Source organism: Balearica regulorum, chromosome 5 (assembly GCF_011004875.1).
Source record: "Balearica regulorum gibbericeps isolate bBalReg1 chromosome 5, bBalReg1.pri, whole genome shotgun sequence".
Taxonomy (NCBI): Eukaryota; Metazoa; Chordata; class Aves; order Gruiformes; family Gruidae; genus Balearica; species Balearica regulorum.
In genome coordinates, this window is record NC_046188.1 from 7,464,654 (window position 1) to 7,486,445 (window position 21,792).

The following is a 21,792-nucleotide window of genomic DNA, read 5'->3' on the forward strand; positions in this document are numbered from 1 at the left end:
CACAGCAGAATCACTTCACCACATTCTGAATTAGAAATACTAATTTTGGAAGCTTTTACCTTCTTATACTTTCTAAGTGGAGAGGTAGTTGGGGTTTCAGGTCAGTTCAAGGCCAAATCCAGGTGACGGATAATCTTGGCAGTGTGGTGCTGTGCTGGCCTCAGGAGTTTCAGGCTCTGCTGCTGGCTCTTATGTGCCATAATTTACCTGTCTGTAAAATGGCTGTTTATATAGACATCATGGCCTTGATAGTAAGGCTTGACTTTGTAAGTTAAGGCGTAGCTCAGTGCAGTCTCTTCTCACTGCCTCTCCCCACAATCATTTTGCAAATGGCACTGGGTTTCAGTCTTCGCTCGGAAGATTTCTGCTGCTGTAGCTAATTCGGGCTGAGCTGCCTGCTTGCTCTATTAATTCTTTTTTTTTTTTTTTTTTCAATTAGGGTTTTTGGATGGTGAAGTTATGGTAAATGCCTATAACTACTCTCATGTAAACAACATGGTTTAAATTGCTATATTAGAAGGTAGTATACAAAGGAATGAATTTTAGTAGTTTACATACATAGGTGTTGTCTCTGGATATTATGCTAGTTTCTGCAATTAAATCTTTTAAAAATCTTTCTTACTATATGTAAGGAATTTCTGATTTCCTGAGTTGGATTACTGGGCTGTAATGTTCATTAATTCATAATGAGCAAGACTTTCTTCTAGAAAATCACATGCTTATGATTACACATGAGATTCGTGTGCGGGGTTTTTTGTTTTGTTTAGTATTTTCCTCACAAGAACTCTCTACAAAGACTATAAAATAAGGAGAATTGGTAAATAAAATTGGCAATAATGGTGAAAGCAATAATACTTAAAATCATGTCTAAGCAAGAAGAGGCAAAGCTGTGATCCAGAGTTCATTGTGAGCAGGTAGCTGAGAGATGGCACTAATTCTGTACCGCAGCTATAGAAGGAAGGCGCAGTTGGGAGAAGGTAAAATTTATGGAGAATTTGCAGATATACTGCAGTTCCTGGAAAGCCTGCCTACTGAACTGAAAATTCAGACTTCACAGTGTTTGAGAACGCAGTATGAGGTTCCTTTTCCCCACCATTGGGAGGGCTGTTTGGATACCAGAACGGAGTAGCCTTGTAGCCGGCATGCACGATGAAGCTGGTCCTTGTCCTCTTTCCTCCCCACACTTTTTCAGTGTTTAAACAGCAAAGATTGGGGGCTCCCTCGCAAGACCGACTGTAGTGGATTCAGTTGACCCTACCCTTAGCTCGCATCCTATTTTATTGTTTGCCTGCTGAGTGATGAACAGTCCGCTGCCGCGGCTGGGAGGTGAGAGAGAATGGGGTTTTCGGGGCTCTCTGCAATGTTTTGTCCGGGTCTGTCTCAGGACTTGATAGTGTTAACACTACGCCTCTGTTGCCCTTGTTTGCAGTTGGTCAACTTAAATTAAAAAGTATTTTTAAGGGAACATAGGGGCTAATTGGCATATTCTCTGTCTATGCCAGGTGGAAGATGAGGGACTTTCGGTTTTGGTTGGTTGGTTTGTTTTTTTTTTAAGAATACTCACATTATTAACTCACTATACGTTTAAATAACTGGATTTGAGTGGTGTTCTCTTACTTTATAAGTCTATTTTTCATATGAAGTTGCCTTTAGTGAAGTTGAATTATACTATTTTAGTTTCTTCTGTGATAAACACTGGGCTTGCCTGGGACTTCTTTCCATGGAAGAATAGTATCGCAGCTAGCAGCTCTGGATAAAGTAAAGATCTAAGAAAGAGTGGAGAAAATCGAATAGGCTGCATGTTCAGCACAGTCAAAAGAGTAGAGCTCTGTTGTAATACGCTCTTTGGCACCTGTATCTTTTAAGTGAGCTTGGATCTAGTTGGTGTTTTGTTGTCCAAGGTGTACTATTGTGCTGTAGGCAAGAGCAGTCGGCATGGCTGTGCCCAGGGTTGAGCTCTTCAGGTGGTCCCCATGAACACAGCCAGCGACAGTGCAGTGACGATACCCGTGTGGGGATCTGCTGGGCTGTGGCTGCAAACCGTAGGAAGGAATTGCGTCTGTCCCACGCAGCTGTGCTGGCAGAAGCAGCTGGCTTAGTTTAGGCTAGGCAGGAAAGGATGACCAAGTTTTGTACCAACTGCAGGAATTAATTCAACCTTAAAAGCTAAATGCCAGGCTGCCTAACTTCTAAGTTTCAATGCCATCATGATGATGTATACTATTAATGTATTATTTTGTTGTAATAGCTGCATCTTGTCTTTTTTTTGTGTAATGAAGAAAAACTGAAGCTGTGTTATAGCAGATATGGTCTTTGTGACTCCATTTTTATGCGAGGTGTTTTCGGTATTTACCAGTTTTACAGTCTCAGGAGAGGTTATATCTTACGTGAAAGTACTGTGTATGAAATCTTTTACTGTCAAATGATGGGAATTAATGTCAGAACTGAAAACTATTTAAAGCTCAATAATGAGATGTTACCAGATTTGAGGCACATTATTCATTTGGTTTATATTGCTTCCACATGGTATACTTCTGTGAGACTGTTTAACAGATACCATGATAAATACAAAGCCACTCAATAGTAGGAAACAATTCTAAAGAGAAAAATATGAGTCACTATCAGAAGATGCTTATAATTCTTTAGAATGTGCTCAAAACCCAGATCAAGAAAGATGAGTCTAATTAATACATGCATAATAGCTATTTTATATGGGAACTGAAAACAGCTATAGGGAAAAATCTACCTGATTAGAAAAACAGTAAGTTAGAATGAAAGAAAGGCTAAAAATAGATAACAGCAGTAAAGCAACATACAGGGAAAATATCCACCCTAATTACTTGTGTTAATGTAATATTGTGTACGCAATGTGAAATTTTCCTTGACGCTGATCTAAGAAAATAGGAGACAAAGTTCATGTGCTATATATTTTAAGATCTGTCTGTGGACCATTTTTAATCTAGTTAGTAGGTTTTTTAATTGAAATTTATCAGTTAATGATGGCATTTTCCAGGGTTCTGTTTGGTCTTAGTTACTGGTGGTAAATAAGCAGCAACAAGTCAGGTTTAAATGTGGCCATTGATTAGTTTTACACTTGAGGAGATGAAAGCTGTGGGCTGTATTTGGAAGATTGGGGAATCACTTGTAGAAATACACAGTGGTGGGTGGAGGGGTCTTTGGGATGGTACAAGGAACAATATATTGTTTGATACAGGCTCCGTCCCAAATGGTTCGTATGACCATAACAACAGGAATCGCACATTCTAGCACCGAGGCTGGGGTAACATCTGTAACTGGAGCACGCAGGACTGCTGCTGGTGTGGTTTGTTCTGAAGGCTGCTGGGCCAATTATTCTTGCTTGCTGTAAAACTTTGTTTATATTCACCTTGCCATATTTTAAAGCCTTTTTGATTTGAGACAGTGGAAGCCTGGATAATATCCTTCAGCCAGGCTCTGGGTTCAGCTGCAGTGAATCGTGGTGGTGAAATACCTTTTGCTCTGGGTCTCTAACTCAGATATCTTTTAGAACTCAGATGTTTATTCAGCTATTGCATGTGAACATCTCTTACATATAAAATGTGCCTAGTATTGAGTTTAAAGCTGTTGGTGAAACACTGCTTTCTGTGAGCTGTATAACTTGCTTTGGATTGCTCTCTGCTTCTGTATTCTGGTGGCAGAAATACAAAATGGAAATGAGTGTCTGGCACTGAAATTGTGCAGGAAACATCATACCTGAAAATGCATGCAATTTCCTGTCTAGCATCGGCATTTCTGATATTTTCATTGCACATATAATCCACTCTTCAGCTGACATTTTCTTCTGAATCTTTTGGTGTTTCATGCAAGACTGGTAGCAGAAGGTTGCAATACAGGTCTGAACTTTGGGGTTTCTTTTAAATGGAGCTCGGGTTCCTGTTGTCTCTATGGAATGATATTTCTGACGTGAAGACCGTGAGTTCTGTACGTGGGCACTTCTGAAAATCTCTCATAGATGTTATTATTTATTTAAGCTGATTTAGCAGCAGTTCACACCTCACTGTTTAAAGTCCTGTTCCTTGAGTTCCCCCCTGCCTTTTTTTTTTTTCCTATTTGAGACCAAGCTCGCTTCAGAAATGTATTTTCTTTACAGGAATTCAACATCCTCTAATTGACTATACAGAAATTTGTAGGCAGGTACACGCAGTGATTGTGTGCTTTTTTTATTTACTTTGTGCAACTGGAAGTAACAAAGCTTAGAGTAGTTGCGACAGTAAAGGATTTATTTTTTGGCTTTTTTTATTATTATTTGGTGTCATCCCATGTTGAGGCAACTCTGACTTCACTTGGTAATTAAACTCATTTATGAAAGACCTTTTCCCTATTAATTTGATCCATTAAAGAAACGCTCTATGAAGCTGGTAGTTAATGTTCTTATTTAAATTGCTGGGTTTTAGTCAGATTGGTTACAGCTTAGTTTTAAACAGCAGCTAAAAATAGCAAATTGTTGTGCTGTACAGTTTAAATATCTATCTATAGTAGTAGCCTTTTTAGAAAGGAAACACCTAGTAAGAAGGAGAGGAGACTGTTGCTCGGACAGCAGTGGTTGGTACCAACATTGCACTTTTCCTTGAGTTTAACCCATCACAAAACCAGGCAGCACTCCTGCAGGCACCACTTGATTCTGTTACTCTGGGATTAATTTTTAACCTAAGTGCTACGAGCTTGATTTGAATGGTGTTCCAGTCAGTAATTAATAATTCAATAGTTGTGAGAAGTTTTGACTGTTCATGTTGAAGTCTGCTGCTAAGTGTGCTAAAACCAGGCAAAATCTAGAAACTAGCTGAAATATTTTCATGAACACTAAGCTTTCAGAAAGAAAATACAAGGGAAAGGCTGAAATTGCAACTTGTGAGGTTAGCGTGTATTTTCATCTCTTGCATTGTCCTTTTCTACATGCCCTTTGTGATTCACAGAAGCCTGACAAATTTTGAGACTTCAAGTGCACAGCGTTATGCATGTGCATGGTTTTTTACTTAAAAGTGTCTGTAGTTGAAAAGGAAGCCATGACAAAACTGCAGATGGAAACCAGTTGCTTCCAGTAATTCTCCCTTGAGTTTCTATTGTAGGACAAACTTTGTGCAGGTGAAGGGATCATGAATGAGTAGCTAACAAAGAAAAATGACAGGTATAAAGGTGAATCTGTCGAAGGCAGCATCATTACTTGTTTTACCTTTGTCAGTGAAATCTGTGGTCCAAGAAAGAGGACAAAATCCAAAATGATTTTTATTTCCACCCTTAGTTTTCCACCACAAGAGAAGATATTTGAGGCCTGTCTTCAGTAAGAAATGTTTAATCAATCAGGTTATAGAGCTAAAATATTTTTTCAGTATTGTTAAAGGTCAAGCTTCTCATAATGGCTGTTCCGGATATACCTGTATGTCAGGAGCCTCAAGCTGCTCAGACTGAGATATCCATGACTAGAGCAGGAACATCTCTTGTCACAGGGAAATTGAATGGGAAGAAATCTGCAAGATGGGAAATATTATCAGATATTTTAAGCTACCATTCCAAGGAACACGAGCTTATATTCACAGAAACCAGAATTATTGTATGTCTTTTTTTACTATTAACCTGTAAGTTAATTTTACAAAGACCTCCATTGTTATTATGTTGATATATTAATGTTTCTTACGACATAGAAATACTATTTCTGTGATCTAGTAGCCTGATTTTTGCCACCAAAGGAGAAAACATAATTCTATTCTTGTATCTTATAAAATTCACGATTCTGAAAATCAAGCTCCTAGTGCCGCCTACTGCTGGCGGTGGCTGGGGTAGGAGAAGAGAATGGCGGGGCTGGGGATGGCTGGGGATGCCATACAGTTTTATGAAGTTGAAAAAAAATGAAGGTAATTGTAGAAGAGATTCTGATGGCTTACTTTGTCTTTATCGGAGCTTATTAAATTTCTTACATGTTTCAAGGTATTCATGCTTCCAATGTCAGTCTTAGTAGTATTGTCACTTGCGTGTTTCTGCAGAAACTAAGCAGGTTTTGGGTTGTTGTGGGTAGCACATCAGGTGAAGGAGTGAAAACGTGTTCCTTTGGGTGTGCATTTGGCTGCTTCCATTGAATCTGGTTCATTATTTCCCAGGCGATATCAGCTCAGGAATCACTTTCCTCTATCATTTGTGGTACCACTCACAAGATGTGTACTAATTAAAAAGTGCTTTTGCACAGATCTGCAGACTTAGCAACGTGAATTTGGCAGTGGTAGTACGTGACTCTTTTGTCTAGTGAAATTTGAAAAAAAAGTAATTCCTAAACTGTTAGTAGTAAATATTATGCAGTGGTCAATTTTCTGTCTTCAACTAGTGATACTTAATCTCTTTATGACGATAATGTTAAAAGGTGCGAGATTTTGAATTATAAAAGCAGTGTTATAGACATATGTTTATCTTACAACTTTCATGAAAGTCAATGGAAAAAAGGGGATCCTACAGATTAATGCAACTGCCTTCTGCATCTCAGGTGTATGCAAAATGAAGATAGGGTGCCTTCAGAAGACATAAATGTATAAAAAGAAGAATGGACAATAATACCGTATGCTTTTATATTGTCAATTAAAAACAAAAGCACTTTTAACTGCAGTGGCATAATTTCCTTGGGGACCACAGCCGCATTGAGTTCTTCTTCAAATGTAAGAAAAATTTGGAGCCCCTGTCTCAAAATGCTAGGCTCAAAACTCATGAGAGATGTGTGAGACAAATGTGAACTGGTGTCGGTACTGGGCAAAGGGAGAGTTATCTGTGTTACTGACTGACAGTCTTGGTTGTTGCGGTGCTTGCTCTTTGTCCTTTATTTCATGCATCCTGGGGGAGGCGAGTCTAACAGAGGCAATGGAAGGAGAATGAGGCAACTTCTTTACAGCTGGCGTTTTGCAGTATAGAGGATGCTATGGAACAGGCTATACTAGAGAGAGAGCTGGGAAAGGGACATTCTGGATCACTTGAAATGCAGGATACCTCGTGATAAATCAATATCCTTGTTTATCTAACCCGTTGGGTGGGCTTTGTAAGGGTGGTAAAAAGGGAAGAACTCGGAGAGTGTACACAATACTACTGGAGCATCAAGCTGGAAATAACTTAGGCTGTAGTATTTTGAAGGGACTTAAGGGGTTAAACAGGATTTGGAGGCTAGAGAGGCAGTCAAGGTATGAGATAAGCACTTTAGGAATGGTTCTGAGTACAGAGCTCTCTGAAGAACTGATTTTGTTGGAAGACTGGGTTTGAATTTAGTTCTGGCAGAGCCCAACTGCAGCAGAACTGTATGTGCAGAATTACGTTTAGACTTTAAAACTGAGGTTTTAAATTAATCAATGTCAATAACTGGTTAATTGGCTGTTGGGCAGCTTAGTTTCAAATTTAACTTGCACAGAGAACTGTTTCCTATATTAACCCCAAAATTTGTTTATATAGGATTAGTTCAGAACGCAGAAAAGAGAAGTCAAGAGATGCAGCCCGGTGCCGGAGGAGCAAGGAATCGGAAGTATTCTACGAGCTTGCTCATCAGCTGCCCCTGCCCCACACTGTGAGCGCACACCTGGACAAGGCATCCATTATGAGACTGACCATCAGCTACTTGCGCATGAGAAAGCTGCTAGATGCCGGTAAGCAAATAAGGTAGCAGAATCTGGAAAAGGGACTGGAGGTATATTGAGGAAGAAGCTATTTCTCAAACCTATCAGCAGTTAAATAAATAAACACAGTAATAGTTGCATCCTTTCTATGGAAAGGTGGGAGACCTTAAAGTAGAGATAGGCTGTTGGTGATGACACAGGAACAGTACGGCTACTGTTCCATGATCTCTGTTTTTCCCCTTTCTGTTCCAATGATTCCAGTTGGCTCGCCACAGTAAGGTGAGTTGCAGTGCCATTTTCAGTCTCAGCTATTTGACCCTTCTCGCAAAGTTAATTTCTTTCACTTAACCCTCTTTTTTCCCCTAGAGTTGGTTGCTCCAACAGTGCTTTCCTAAACTGTAGGTGGTTGATGCAAGGCTGACTTAGCTAACTGTAGCTGTTTCTCCTGAATACAAAGTGCAAGGAATTTTTTTGTAATTTGTACTCCACTGAAGGTGAAGTTAGCTGAGGGATATGTCTCTGCATGTGTAGGCTTAACTACAGGAGTATCTGACTTAGGTTATGAACTAGTATCTTTATAGCATGCCATGGATGCTGTACTGCGTATTTGTACTCCTGCATGCCTATCTATGCTGTATGGAGGAGTAAATCTGGTAGCCATACTCTGAAATATCTCCTAGGAAGATCCTGAGAAAAGTTTGTAATGCCTTTTTGAGCAAAATGGTAGTATTTTTGCCATGTAGACTTTTTCCTTAAGGTGGAAGGTTTATTGGTTTACGCGTAAAAGCACAGAGGTTTAACCTCACTCTGATTTTCTGTGATTTGCGATACCATTACTAGAGCTTGAAGAATTTAATTGATTACTTATTGAAGTGATTTATACTGGTTTTGAATGGTCCTGCAAGACTGACTCCTTGCAGGCCGGTGCCAGAAGTCATTCCTGGTGGTGAGTAAAGAATGGCTGATGTTTCCTTAAAAGTGTGTGGCTGCTTGTAGGTGAGCTGGAGACAGAAGCCAAAATGGAGAAGGAACTGAACTGTTTCTACTTGAAAGCTCTTGATGGATTCGTCATGGTTCTGTCCGAAGATGGGGACATGATTTACATGTCTGAAAACGTGAACAAGTGTATGGGACTCACTCAGGTGAAATACTGACATATCCTAAGACTGTTTCAAATCTGTAAAAGCTGCTACGTTATTGTATATGTAAAGTTAGACACCTGTATACTTCTTACTTTCTGCAGTTTGAGTTGACGGGACACAGTGTATTTGATTTCACTCATCCATGTGACCATGAAGAGCTGAGAGAAATGCTTACGCACAGAAATGGTGAGAAGAAAGAAAAAATGGATTTTATTTACTTATGGATAGCTCTTGTTGGCATTAGTACAGTTGGATGTCTTCCAGAAAAAGGTTTTGAGAGAACAAACTAGTTTGTTTTACTGCTTAGATCTCAAAATAAACCTTGTTCAGAGATACTAACAACAGAAATAACCAGAATGCTTTGGCAATATCCTCATTGTGGGAGAGATGAGACTTCATTAGTATTCTTTAATCTAAAACAAAATTGATGACTAAAACACAGTTATTGAGGGTTGAAAGAATTAGCATGCCTACAGGAATAAAATTAGAGGTAGGCTGAATGAGAATGATCTTAAGTAGTTGCTATAGAAGGATATGGAGAAGTTAAATTGGTGCATTTGTCTTGGTCTGGGCTTGCCTTTCCAGGACAACTTAAAAGCATATGATTTCTTCCAGAAATCTGTGATGATATACTTCAGGCACAACAGAGATACTGTGTTTAGGACACCAAAAAACTTAGCGGAGAATACTTGAACAGGCCCAAAAAGGGCTTTGGGATTGATGCTTCTCTGCACCTTTTAATTGGTGCATGAAATTGGTATCTTTCACAGATTTCTGACTCTTCTTTTCTTCCTCCAAGGGAGTAGAACACCATGTTCACACACTCTCTACGCTTCTGAATTTAACAAATGCCCATGAATTAACTGCTTTTAAGTCTTCTAAAGATTTGCTAATGACTGTAGAGACTTGGCAGCCTGCATGCCTCCAAACAAATCTGCTTTACTCAGTTGTTAGAAGTCTAAAATCCGACCTTTATAATTCCTGTTTCATCAAACAAGGGTTATATGGACTCTGAATCTAGATAGTGATAAATGACCAAACCTGACCTCTGCTTTCGTGTACCACTGTAAATCAGAAATCTTTTATGTTGTCATTCTGTTTAATTCGGTGGAGGAGACCTGATAAGATATCCTAGCATTAAGGGCCCCGACTTTGATTTTGTAAGCATTTTCTAAACTTGTCTGCTCTTAGTATTGAAGCATGTTTCTAAGGCTAGATTAGACTTTTTCCCCCTCCCTTTTGAAATACAGTAATGCATTTGGTGAGGGTGGGGAAACAACTTCGCTAAAGCAGAGTAAAAACACTGGTCTTGTTGCAAAAGCTTATTCTTAAAAATGTCATATTACCGAGTTTCATGCAAGCCAACCCTAGCATGTCTAAATTGACCAGACTGGAATAAGATGTCTGGAAACCATTATTACAAAATCTGTTTTGCAAATGAAGGTGGCAGACAAAAGTCTAAATTACAGTAGTAATAGTACAATTTTATATTTATTAGTATTCCCAGGTTGCATTTTACTGCAGCTCTTACATCAGTGGAATTATTTTGGTTTTGAATTGAGTATTAAATACTCCCCTTTGGGATTGTACAAGTGCAAATGAAAATAAATGTGACTGGCAGAAACTGAACTGCATTCTGATTTTACGAAGTTGCTTTTTAAACTTTCAACGCTGGTGACTTTAAAAATAATGTCCAGTGCTGAATCAGACTTGAGCAAGTTGCTCCATCTCTTACAGTTGCTTCTTAAAGCAGAGCCTTAAGCATCAAGACTTGGTAACAATAGCGTGTGATCTTCAACTAGAATTTCCAGATTGATTTAACTCTTTTAAAAACATACTGAATTAAATGAGTTTTGGCTGCTTCTCTGAACTGTTTTTTTCTTTTTTTTTTTTTTTCTTATCCCCCCCCACCTTGTTGAGGATAGTTTGTGGCATAAAGTAGGCTTTCCCCCGTTAGTCTTTGCCTCTGCTAGAAGCAGTAGACAATGTAGCGTAGGGACGTTAATGTTTTTCTAATGAATTATGTCAAACTAGTAGCTGCAGTGCGAGCCACCATGAAGAGCCACCATAGCTGTTATTGTCTGTGGAGGATGAGAGTAAATTATTGTATAAACTTGTATCAGAAGTAAGCTCACATGTTCTAAACTTCTATCCTCTGCCATGGCTTAGTCCTCACTCCTTAGCATGCCTCAGCAAACTCGCTTTGCCACTCTCCTTGTCCTAGGTGCTTCATTTCCTTCCCACACACCGCGAGCTGCTTGCAGCTCTCCTGATAGGATCAGTTTGCATTTTCTTTGCCCAGAATAGCCTAGCTAGTAATTGACTCTGAAAGGTTCTCCCCTGTGAAGGCAAAAATTTTACTTAGTAAGTAAGGCTAAAAAATTAGTGCTGCTAATATTAATTTGTATTAGGAATTCTTGACTTTTTTTTTCTCCCAAGAATGCTAGTGTGTTTAAAAACTTGGTCCCTGTTTACTCTAAGAGTGTAAATCACTGTGGAAATATTCGCATGCATGTAAACAGTAGAGTTGTTAATTCTGAATTGAAAAACTTTAAATACTGCCATCCTGAAGAGCTACAGGCCCAAAACGTATTTGATTTTAACCTCCCTGCAGTGAGTTACCGATGCATTTCAGTGGAATCCAACTCAACAGTACTTCTCATTTTGTATACGCTTTTCCTGTCCCCTGTTGCAATTTTAAAATATATTAAATTTTTAATCAGGCTTTCTCCCCACCCCTTTTTCCTGAAATCTGGGGGTCTGGAGTTGGCTACAAATACAATACTGATCTTAAAACATTGAAATTTCAGGTTTTTGCCTACCTCCCAGTAAAGCTCATTCTGAAAAGTGTTATCAAAAATGCTTTTAGGTTTATCAATCTTTTAATTTATTTTTGGGCTTCAGTTCTAGAACATGTTTGGGTTTTTTTTTTTTTTTAATGCCTCTGGAAGATGATCCAAGAGCTTAAGAATTGGTTTACTATTTGCTTTTGCTAGGTCCCGTGAAAAAGGGCAAAGAGCAGAACACGGAGCGTAGCTTTTTTCTCAGAATGAAGTGTACACTGACTAGCAGGGGAAGAACAGTGAATATAAAGTCTGCTACATGGAAGGTAACTAATGCAAAGGAATATTTACGTACTCTGGCAGTTTCCTCTTCAGATGTCATAACGCTATATTGCAACATTTTTACTTCATACAACAAGCTTGAGTTCCACTAAGTACTTAACTAATTTAATGATTGTGCTTCAATATGTTGAATTTTAATGCTGAATACATCACGGAGGTAACTGAAACAATGTTTTAAAATTAGTTTTTCAAAAGTCTTGTAATGAATTCTCCATTTTAAATTAGAGGTCATTTACTTACTGAAATTACAATTACTAAATATGTTTGCATAAAGCCTTGGTCTCAGAGGAAAAAAATAATACTCGACACCACTTATGCTGATACCTGATTTCTTTTGATTTGACACTGTAAATGTGACAGTTGAGGTCTCTGAAGGACTTCAATATCATTCTTTATGAAGCTGCTGGCTATCCCTTTTGTAACAGTTGGAACAAAAAGAGCCCAGCCTGATAACTTTCTGCAGTGAATGCATTTTCTCCTCTGGACAAAAAAAGTAACCTTTTGCTGTATTGAGTGGTATTATGGCTCACAGTTCTCTTTTGTACCTTAAATTTAGTTATTCTAGATCAAACAACTTCTTTGCTGCTGTCTGTGAACAATTTCTACTTCAGAATGGTTGAAAAAAAACAACCCACAAAATGCAAAACTTGTTGTCTCTTGAGGAATGTATTTGTTCTCTAAGATCACTTCTGCAGGAGATCTAAAATGGCGGTTGCTACTGTTACCTTAACTTTTGAATTTAAGTAGTAAGATACCTTCTGCTGAAGCAATTGCTTCTCAGTGTGGTCACTGATGTAACTTTCAAAGAAGAACAGTTCACAGAAATGCAGAAATGTCCGTGTCGCTTTAGCCAGTGCCTGGGAGGAAAGAGTTGGCAGCCTGTGTGCGCATCGCAGTCTGCGTAGCGTGAGAACTGCTGCTGTCCTTCAGCCATCTGTCTGAAAGCACTGCTGCCTTCCTGTTGTAGCTATCGCATCAAGGGGTGGGGAGGGGAAGGACTTCGCTCCGGGTGTGCTAATGGAAATACAATTGTGTTGTCTGACAACAAGAGACAAGAACCTAGTCTCTCTTAAAATACAACTTTCCCATAGGTACTCCACTGCACTGGACACATCCGTGTATACGACACGTGCGGTAATCAAACTCACTGTGGTGACAGAAAGCCTCCCATGACATGTCTGGTGTTGATCTGTGAACCTATTCCTCATCCATCAAACATTGAGGTCCCCTTGGACAGTAAAACGTTCCTCAGTCGTCACAGTCTTGATATGAAATTTTCCTATTGTGATGAAAGGTAATATATATTTTGTAGTTTAAAAAAGAATTTATTTGAAGGATTTGCAGGGTTGGTATGTGTTGGCTAATGTTGGCCTACAGATTTATATAGTCTTACTTGTTAACTTGATTCATCTTTGCAGTGGAACCATCAGTGGGATACTTTGACTTTTACTAACTGATCAGGAGATCTTACTTGAAAGACAGATTTTAAATCTAAGGAGGGTGCAGGCTTATTACTTTGGAATAAATCCTTTGCCTGCAGTTAACCACCTGGTCAAGCTGGTGTTTAGTGTACTGGCAGCCATTAAATTGAAATGAGAAGTTTCTTCCAGACACCTCAAAAACAGGAAGGATTTTAGGTTTGCTGAAGATGGTGGTGCATTTTGGTGACTGAAAAGTGTACATGTAATGCTTGTCAGATGCATTTTATTGCTACTGTTCCCCCCCTCTCCTTTCTCAGGAGATCAGCGCCTGCCTGCTTTCTCCAGTCCAAAAAAACCCCAAAAGTTGAGCTGTACTTCTAAAGCACAAATGAGATTTTGTGTTCTGGTACAAATCATGGATGTAGTCAAATACATAAGACTGCTCTTGCTATCCTCTGGAAACCTAACTTGACAAATTTGAAAAACATAAGTGAAGGAAAGCATTGACGTGAGATTTGTGTGGGGTTTTGTTGTTTGTTTTTTTGAAATTGGGTATTATTTGTTACTGCCTACTCAGTTTCCTTTTCTTTATAACAAAAACGAATTTCTAATTACTTGCTGCTGTTTAGATGCAAAGAGATGTTACTGCAGAGGACAGAAAATAACCTGTACTAACTTTACCTTTATGTGACTGATAGTGTCACATAAAAGGTACTTACTTGGTCACATTCTGCATGTAGCGTAGGGCAAAATAAGTGTGTTCCCCTAGTTAGCACTGCCCTCTGGGGGCTAAAGAAAATACTGTTTTCTTTAAAACCTGGCAGTGGTTGACAGTGGGAAGAATAAATCTGATTCCTAATTTCTTTTAGTTGCAGGTTTAAAACCACTGAGGCATGTCATTGTTATTTTACTAAATTCTCATATTTGTGTAAGCTGGATATTCTAGTCCATAGTAGCTGGTCTACCTTTAAGCAAAAAAAAAAAAAAAAAAAGTTTAGAAAGCAGGGGTGTACCTCATCCTGTCCACAGGACGTGATTTATAAATATCCAATGAGAAGTAAAGTCCTATGACAGCTGAAATTTTTCACTTAAAGAAGCATAAAAAATACCAATTTATTTCAAAATGAAAACTCCCAGTAAACCAAAATTTCTGCTAATATGTGTGGAAGTGACTCGTAGGATCTCTCTAGATGTCCAAGCATCCAAATACTCTAGTATTTGTGCTATTCCATGTTGGCTTTTACTTAGCAAGTTTTTTTCCCCATTGTTGTAAAGAATTACAGAGTTGATGGGGTATGAGCCAGAGGAACTCCTGGGCCGCTCAATCTATGAGTACTACCACGCGCTGGATTCTGATCATCTGACCAAAACGCACCACGACAGTAAGTGAAAAGCCCTCCCTCCAACTACAAGAGATGAGATACAGCACTGGGGGAAGGAAGCAGCAGAACGAGGGCTTTCTTTTAATTGCAGATATGAATCTGCAGTGAATACTTATCTTAAAGGGTTTTGAAGTTTTTTTTCTGCCTGTAATTAAAGCTGGTGTCCTTTCTGCTTTTAGTGTTCACAAAAGGGCAGGTGACAACAGGACAGTACAGAATGCTTGCTAAACAAGGTGGCTATGTCTGGGTTGAAACTCAAGCAACTGTTATATACAACACTAAGAATTCTCAGCCACAGTGCATAGTATGTGTAAACTATGTGTTGAGGTAAGTTGAGTGGACATTGCTATTCTTTGCCGTCATCTTTGATGTCATATGAAGTCAGATACTGATGGCACTACATCTTTTGTTCAACTTGCTGAGAATGTGGTCCCCCGCGGAATATGTTATGATGTTACTATTTTTCCTACCGGTGAAATTTGCCAGTCCTAGGATTAGGAATTATATTTGAAAACAAAACCCTTTTTTGATCTGGTGACGTCAGTGGGAAGATCTCTGGCAGGTAAATGAGTATAGGGCCAGCCTCTTCTGGACTGTTGTGATGGAAGCACTTTGGAATTTGTGTGCATTCTAGACAACTCTCTAATCTTTCTCTGCAGCCTGGAGCAGTTAATTTCAGTAATAACTTTTAGTCATGGAGTCAGAGCAGCAGTAATGGTGTTTGTCTTAATCTCATTTCTTCCTTAAAATTCCTTTTTTAATTGAAAGCTTCAACTGAAGGCAGACTTGTTGACTGTTTTTCTGCAATTGTATAATAGTCTTAAATTATGTTTCTCTGAAACTTTAGCAGATGTACCAGTATTGCTCTATCAACATATTTCACATCCATTTAAAACAAAGAAAAGTGTTTTTGGAAATACCTAATGTTTTCCCTTTTTTTTTCTTTTTTTTTTTTCCTTACTTTCTCAATACTTTCAGAAAAGCATGTTTATTTTTGTTACTTTTTTTGATGGCACCACAATCAGTGCTTGCTTTGTCTGTGACATTTGAGGAAAGAATGAGTAAGAAAAAAAGAATTCTTAAAGCTCCTATCCTGGTAATTTTGTGGTGTGGTATGTGTGGTGTTTTGGGGTTTTTTTGGTTCGTTTGGCTTGGTTTTATTTTTTCAACTTGCAAAACTGTTCACCTAAAAGGAATAAATTCAGGCTTTTCTTTAACAGTCATCTTCCTCTCTGTCTGACAGTGGAATTGTTCAGAAGGACTTGATTTTTTCCCTTGGACAAACTGAGTGTATGCTGAAACCAGTAGAGTCTCCTGATATGAAAATGACCAAAATATTCAGCAAAGATGACCTGGATGATACCAAGAGCCTATTTGAAAAACTTAAACAGGAACCAGATGCTTTAACTGTGCTGGCCCCAGCTGCTGGAGACACAATTATCTCTTTAGATTTCAGCAGTAATGGTGGGTGTGCGTTTAAATTGGAGAGCATGCTAATTAGTACAGTTAGTATTTTACAGTCAATTTTGAAAAATAACCTCCTTGCCTAGTGGTATTTTAGCCACTGTTTAAATTTAATGAGGTCCGTAGACACGCTCAGTATTGTTACTTAGGTTGATGGTTTCTTTTAATTTTTATAGAGTCTGATGAGCAACAATGTGATGAAGTTCCTTTGTATAACGATGTAATGCTCCCCTCATCCAGTGAGAAATTGCAGAATATAAATATGGCAATGTCCCCACTACCTGCCTCTGAAACTACAAAGCCACTTCGTAGCAATGCTGATCCTGCACTCAATAGAGAAGTTGTATCAAAGCTGGAGCCAAACACAGAGCCGCTCGAACTTTCTTTCACTATGCCTCAGGTGCAAGAGCAACCGACCAGCCCTTCTGATGCAAGTACCAGCCAAAGTTCACCTGAGGTTAGTTACCTAATTTGGATATGCCTTCATTAAAATGTATGTGCCGGTGGGGGGTTGTGGAGCAAATCTAGTTAAAGATGCAGCCAAGACAGGAATTTAAAATTATTTCTGTTTTGATTTCATTAAGTTCATGCCATGATATGAGGAAAAAGATAAATTTTCGTTCTTTTAATTAAAATGAGTCTTGCAGACACATGCAGTACCACCTGATAGATGTAAGAGCTTGGGGTTGGTCTTTCTATTACAGAGTGGTTCAGAAGCAGCTTCTGTAAACAGCAAATTAGTTGCAATAAATTATTGTAGAGGCTACTTCCAGGTTCCAACTAATTGTGTGCTACCCAAGTGGGGTAAATTTCAATGTATAGTGATCAATGTAAGTGTTTTCCCATTTTAATTTTGTGCAACTATAGCTTGGAGTTAGTTTTTTACATTAGAACATTTTTCAGAGAATCTGTAGATACAATGCAAGATGATGTAATGACACAAACTTAAAAGTGCACTCAAAATGTTTTCACAGCCCAGTAGTCCCAACGACTACTGCTTTGATGTGGATAACGATATGGCTAATGAATTCAAACTGGAATTAGTGGAGAAACTCTTTGCGATAGATACAGAAGCAAAAAATCCGTTCTCTACTCAGGTAATGTACACTAACTTAAAATTCTGCATCATCTGAATACTTATTCTCAATGTACTTCTCTTTCTCTTAGAATGTCTTCAGGAACCTCCTTCCTCTTCTATGTAGTATTTTTATTAAAATAAATTGCTAAAAAAAATTGTAAGTATTTGGTAAAAGGAAGACGCTTAATGAAGCCATGAAGTGATAGCTGAGATGTTTTTACATATTTATAATTTCTACCTCTAATCTTTTCCAGGAAACTGATTTAGACTTGGAGATGTTGGCTCCTTACATCCCAATGGACGATGACTTCCAGTTGCGCTCCTTTGATCAGCTATCTCCGCTGGAAAGCAGTTCTTCCGGCTCTCAAAATGCAGCCACCATTACTATGTTTCAGCAGACTCAGACACCATCAAGTACTGCTGATGAAATAAAACCAGTGACAGAACGTGTAGATGACGTGAAGACGCTAATTGTTCCTTCATCTCCTGTCCACATAATCAGCGAAACGAGTAGTGCCCCAGCATCACCTTATGGTGGGAACAGGAGTCGAACTGCATCTCCGATCAGAGCAGGAAAAGGAACATTGGATCAGACAGAAAAATCTTGTCCGGGAACGCCCAGTTTGCTAACAGTCACTCTGAACAAAAGGTATTTTAAAAGCGAAGCTTAAGCCCTAGTATCTTTTCAAGAAAGTATAGAATACATTTTTAAATACTGCGAACTGTTGTATGTTGTCTTCGGCATTCTACTTCAAAGTAGAAATTGATACACTTAAATTTGGACACTTCAAACAAGTTTGGTTCTCTTTGTATAAAAAGCTTCCCTAAAGTTAATTTCACAGAAGCTTTTCCATAAATGTCTTCTGTAATAGACAGCTACTGTGTGCAAACTGCATTCATAATTTTGTTCTGCTCTCGTATCTGACACGCAGCCTTTTTAAGAGTGCAGTAGGCAATGTACAAGCAGTTATACCCACACAATATTTCTGGTGCTTTTCTTGTCCACTTTGTTATGAGGTAAGAGGCGACTGCAGTCTGTGTGCTACACTTATTGCTTTTAACATGAGTCATATTTCATGATGATGGACTGTGGCATTTATAGCAGATATTTATCATGATAGAAAATCCTACAAAGTCAAACATCAGACCTTTGATATGTGGAAGCTTTATGTGTACATAGAAGTATTCAGAATGGACTTTTCCTCACCCTTCCTTCCCTCCTTTCTGTTGAAAGTGAATTGCTGAACTTTGATGCTTTGGGGTTTTTTTTCTGCAAAGACTTTAAAATTTTTGTTATAACTCATTCCGAGCTTCACAGTGATATTAAAAGCTAACATTTGCTATGCTCATAGACAATTATTGTTGAAATGAATCAATTATGGAAAAAAGTAGTACAGTTCATAAATTCAGTTCTGTGATATTGTATATAAATGTCCACAAAAGAAGAATGGCTCGAGGGTAGTAGAAACGTCTTAACAGCCTGAATCAATTTTTCTTAGATCTACTGCAATGGATGAAGAACTAAATCCAAAGATGCTAGCTTTGCATAATGCTCAGAGAAAACGAAAAATGGAACATGATGGTTCACTTTTTCAGGCAGTTGGAATTGTGAGTTTTGTTTTACCATTTTAAAATATTCACTTTTAACCTTGCAATTTCTGAAATGAGGCATCGGTGCAGACTCCTGAGTTTAGCTGTTGGTATGCAGTGGAATCTTGGGATCAGAGATAATTGTTTGATAGTGAAATTCCCACATACGTGCCGATACTCTGATTTTAGTTCTCTTTTACTGTCAGCCATTTCAAAAGCCCTCCATACTCAAGCACATTTCTTGACTAGGGAGAAGATCCTCTTTTGTGAACATATATGGTCTTCAGTAGAATATGCACAAATATAAGACATCACGTTTAAATTTATAATTGCCATATTTATTTCACTTTTGAATTAAATATCAATTTTTGTATTTGTCAGTACTGGAGATAGCATTCTTATGCTGCTTTCTGTGCTTTTTTTTTCCCATCAAGTCTAAGATTCCTTTATTTGATCAGATAACAAAACCATCTGAACCATAAGGGAATAGAATTCATAAAACCTAGCAAACGTGTATTACTGTCACTCATTTTATGCACACGGTCTCTAGTATTAGTGTGTGAGATTGTGAGTGGTTGCTCATCATCTGTCCTAGCTAAGGTATTCTTAGATTTTTGTCACTTAATTGGGGCTATCCAGCTTACTATTTTCTGCAAGGATATTTCGTCTCCATGATCTTGTCTCTTACTGTCACTTCCTAATATTTTGAAATCTTGAGCTTTGCCATTACATACTGTTATTTCTCTTCTTGCCTTCATTGCAAATTCTTCATTGCAAAATTCAAAAAAATTTTTTTTTTTTTTTGCAGTTAATTCTTAGTTCCTCTACTGCAATGTAGCCTTTGAGATTCTTTGTTTCTCAGCGGCCCATCTCCTAGGTGTAGTCATCCATCACATCTTACAGCACAGGATTATTTTTCTTCTGAACTATGAATTATTCCTGTATTAGCATTCTGGTTTGGGCATGAGACAAATGACTGTATACTGTCTTTGTCATTGCTGCTCTCTAGAAGAGCTGAGAGCTTCTATATGTCCATTTTTTTTCCTGAGGCAAGCAGGCTTTATTAAAAAAAAAAAAAATCATGCCATTGTTTTCCTTTGCTAATGCTTTGCACTTTCATGCTTGTTGTATTGCTTCCAGTAGCCCTGTAAGAATTCACAGCTCTGCAAGAAATTTCATTGTCTTTCATTGCCTCTTTCTCATGCAATGGTGCTATGGCTGTCATATAGTGTTGCTGATTAAACATTCAAAACAGTGTAGGATGTCATTAAATACACAGAATGCAGGCAGTTCTGTATTAACTGCTGTAATAGTGTTCAGGCTTCTATGCTTAGTACCTTTTTAATGTTTATAGGCTCAAACTTCATCCTTTGCTAAACCTTTTTCTATTTTCTCTGACAAAAGTGTTGCAAATATTTTGATGGTTTCTGCACAGTCAGAAGCTGAATTTTCCACATTGTTGGGTCTTACTGATATTATTTTAAGCGAGTGCTTTTGTTGTTTGACTTCTTTCTCCACAATGGATGTCTGAGTGGATGAACTAGGCCTTGCACACGCATGGAAGAAAAATGATCTTAAATCTAGGCTTAGAATAAATGGTATTCTGGGATTGTGCGAAAATTTGCCACAACCTCTTAGCTGCAAGGAAGCAGGACTTAGCTTGCAAAGAGTGAAAATAAGTGAAGACGAAACTAAAATACTAGTTTAGTTTTCTAGAAAACAGGAGAATTAGACAAGGGCAAGGTGTGTTATAGTAAGATTATGAAAAGGTATGAGCTATATCCTTCTTAATATGAAGGACTGTATTGCAGTCACAGTAAAAAACCAAACCAGCAACTATGTCGGTGACTGACCTCACTATGAAACGCAGCTTCTAAGTCTGGGATGTTTGACTATAACTTCTATTACCTACCTGTCCTTTGGGCTTGCATGGATGTACTATAACCTGAAAACGTATGTTCTTTACTATTTTAAGTGATCAGGATAATTGTAGTGTTCCAAAATACCTTTCCTTCTTTTTGCAGCAGTCAGTACTACTAACAAGACAAAACTTTGCAGATGCAACTGTTTTTGCAAACTTGATACTAAGATAGCTTTTTTTCCCTTCCATCCCATCTGTTTCAGTGGCAGCTGCTTCTTTCTTACCCCAATTATATGGACCCCTTAAGCTTTCTAATCTCCCGATCTTCTACGCTGCTGCCCAAACAATATGCTAAGGAGCTGTATTTGCAATACAGTAGCTTAGAACTGCACTCCCCACAAAACTCGGGTCAGGAGGCTTGGTGCCAATAACTGGAGTGCAAACAGAATTTACATCTTGAGTTTAGATAGAATCGACCTACTGAGGTTCCTGAATCTCCTGTTTACACTATTAATTCCAGTGCAGAAAACCATTAGAGACTTAAGTGAGAACCTGGTGCTTACTCACACAAGAGCAGTGGTAATTAAATGGGTGTGTATACGCTAATCTTGAGCATGGTAACTGGTGATCACCAGCATTTAGTAATTGTTTTCTGTAAGGGAAGTAAGGTCTTGAACTCCGCTTCAGTTTTCTTTTAAATGCATTTTCAAGGCCAGTGTACTTAGAAATATCTTTCTCCCCAAGTTGTGAATGAAGCCCACTTTAAATTGTAACAATGCCTACATAAGTGATTAGTGACAGGAACTGTTAGTTTGGAAGAGGGACGTGGAGGGCTAGAAAGGTAGAGTATTCAATAAAGAAGATTTATTTTATTTCTTTCTAGGGGTCTTTATTCCAGCAGACAGGTGACCATGGAGGCAATGCATCACTTGCTTGGAAACGTGTAAAGGGATGCAAAACAAACGGTCATAATGGAGTGGAGCAAAAGACAATCATTCTATTATCAACTGGTTAGTATTGGCTTTTCTTACTATGTAGAGGAGGGTGGATGGGGGCTGTGTGAAAGAACCGAGTGACACCACCATCCAAACTTACTTCCTTTGTGGGCAGTTT

At 38.4% G+C, this 21,792-nt stretch overlaps 1 protein-coding gene across 5 annotated transcripts in view; it reads left to right on the plus strand.

The window, feature by feature from the left end:
* HIF1A (hypoxia inducible factor 1 subunit alpha) overlaps nt 1-21,792 on the plus strand; it is a 33,857-nt gene that overhangs the window by 7,819 nt on the left and 4,246 nt on the right. For all 5 annotated transcript variants that reach the window (XM_075753344.1, XM_075753347.1, XM_075753346.1 and 2 more), the window contains exons 2-14: nt 7,456-7,646; nt 8,613-8,758; nt 8,860-8,944; nt 11,755-11,867; nt 12,975-13,177; nt 14,580-14,686; nt 14,866-15,013; nt 15,930-16,150; nt 16,327-16,607; nt 17,125-17,247; nt 17,483-17,877; nt 18,728-18,836; nt 21,563-21,689. In XM_075753344.1, the coding sequence (XP_075609459.1) occupies nt 7,456-7,646; nt 8,613-8,758; nt 8,860-8,944; nt 11,755-11,867; nt 12,975-13,177; nt 14,580-14,686; nt 14,866-15,013; nt 15,930-16,150; nt 16,327-16,607; nt 17,125-17,247; nt 17,483-17,877; nt 18,728-18,836; nt 21,563-21,689 (2,249 nt within the window). The remainder of the gene's footprint in view (nt 1-7,455; nt 7,647-8,612; nt 8,759-8,859; nt 8,945-11,754; nt 11,868-12,974; nt 13,178-14,579; nt 14,687-14,865; nt 15,014-15,929; nt 16,151-16,326; nt 16,608-17,124; nt 17,248-17,482; nt 17,878-18,727; nt 18,837-21,562; nt 21,690-21,792) is intronic.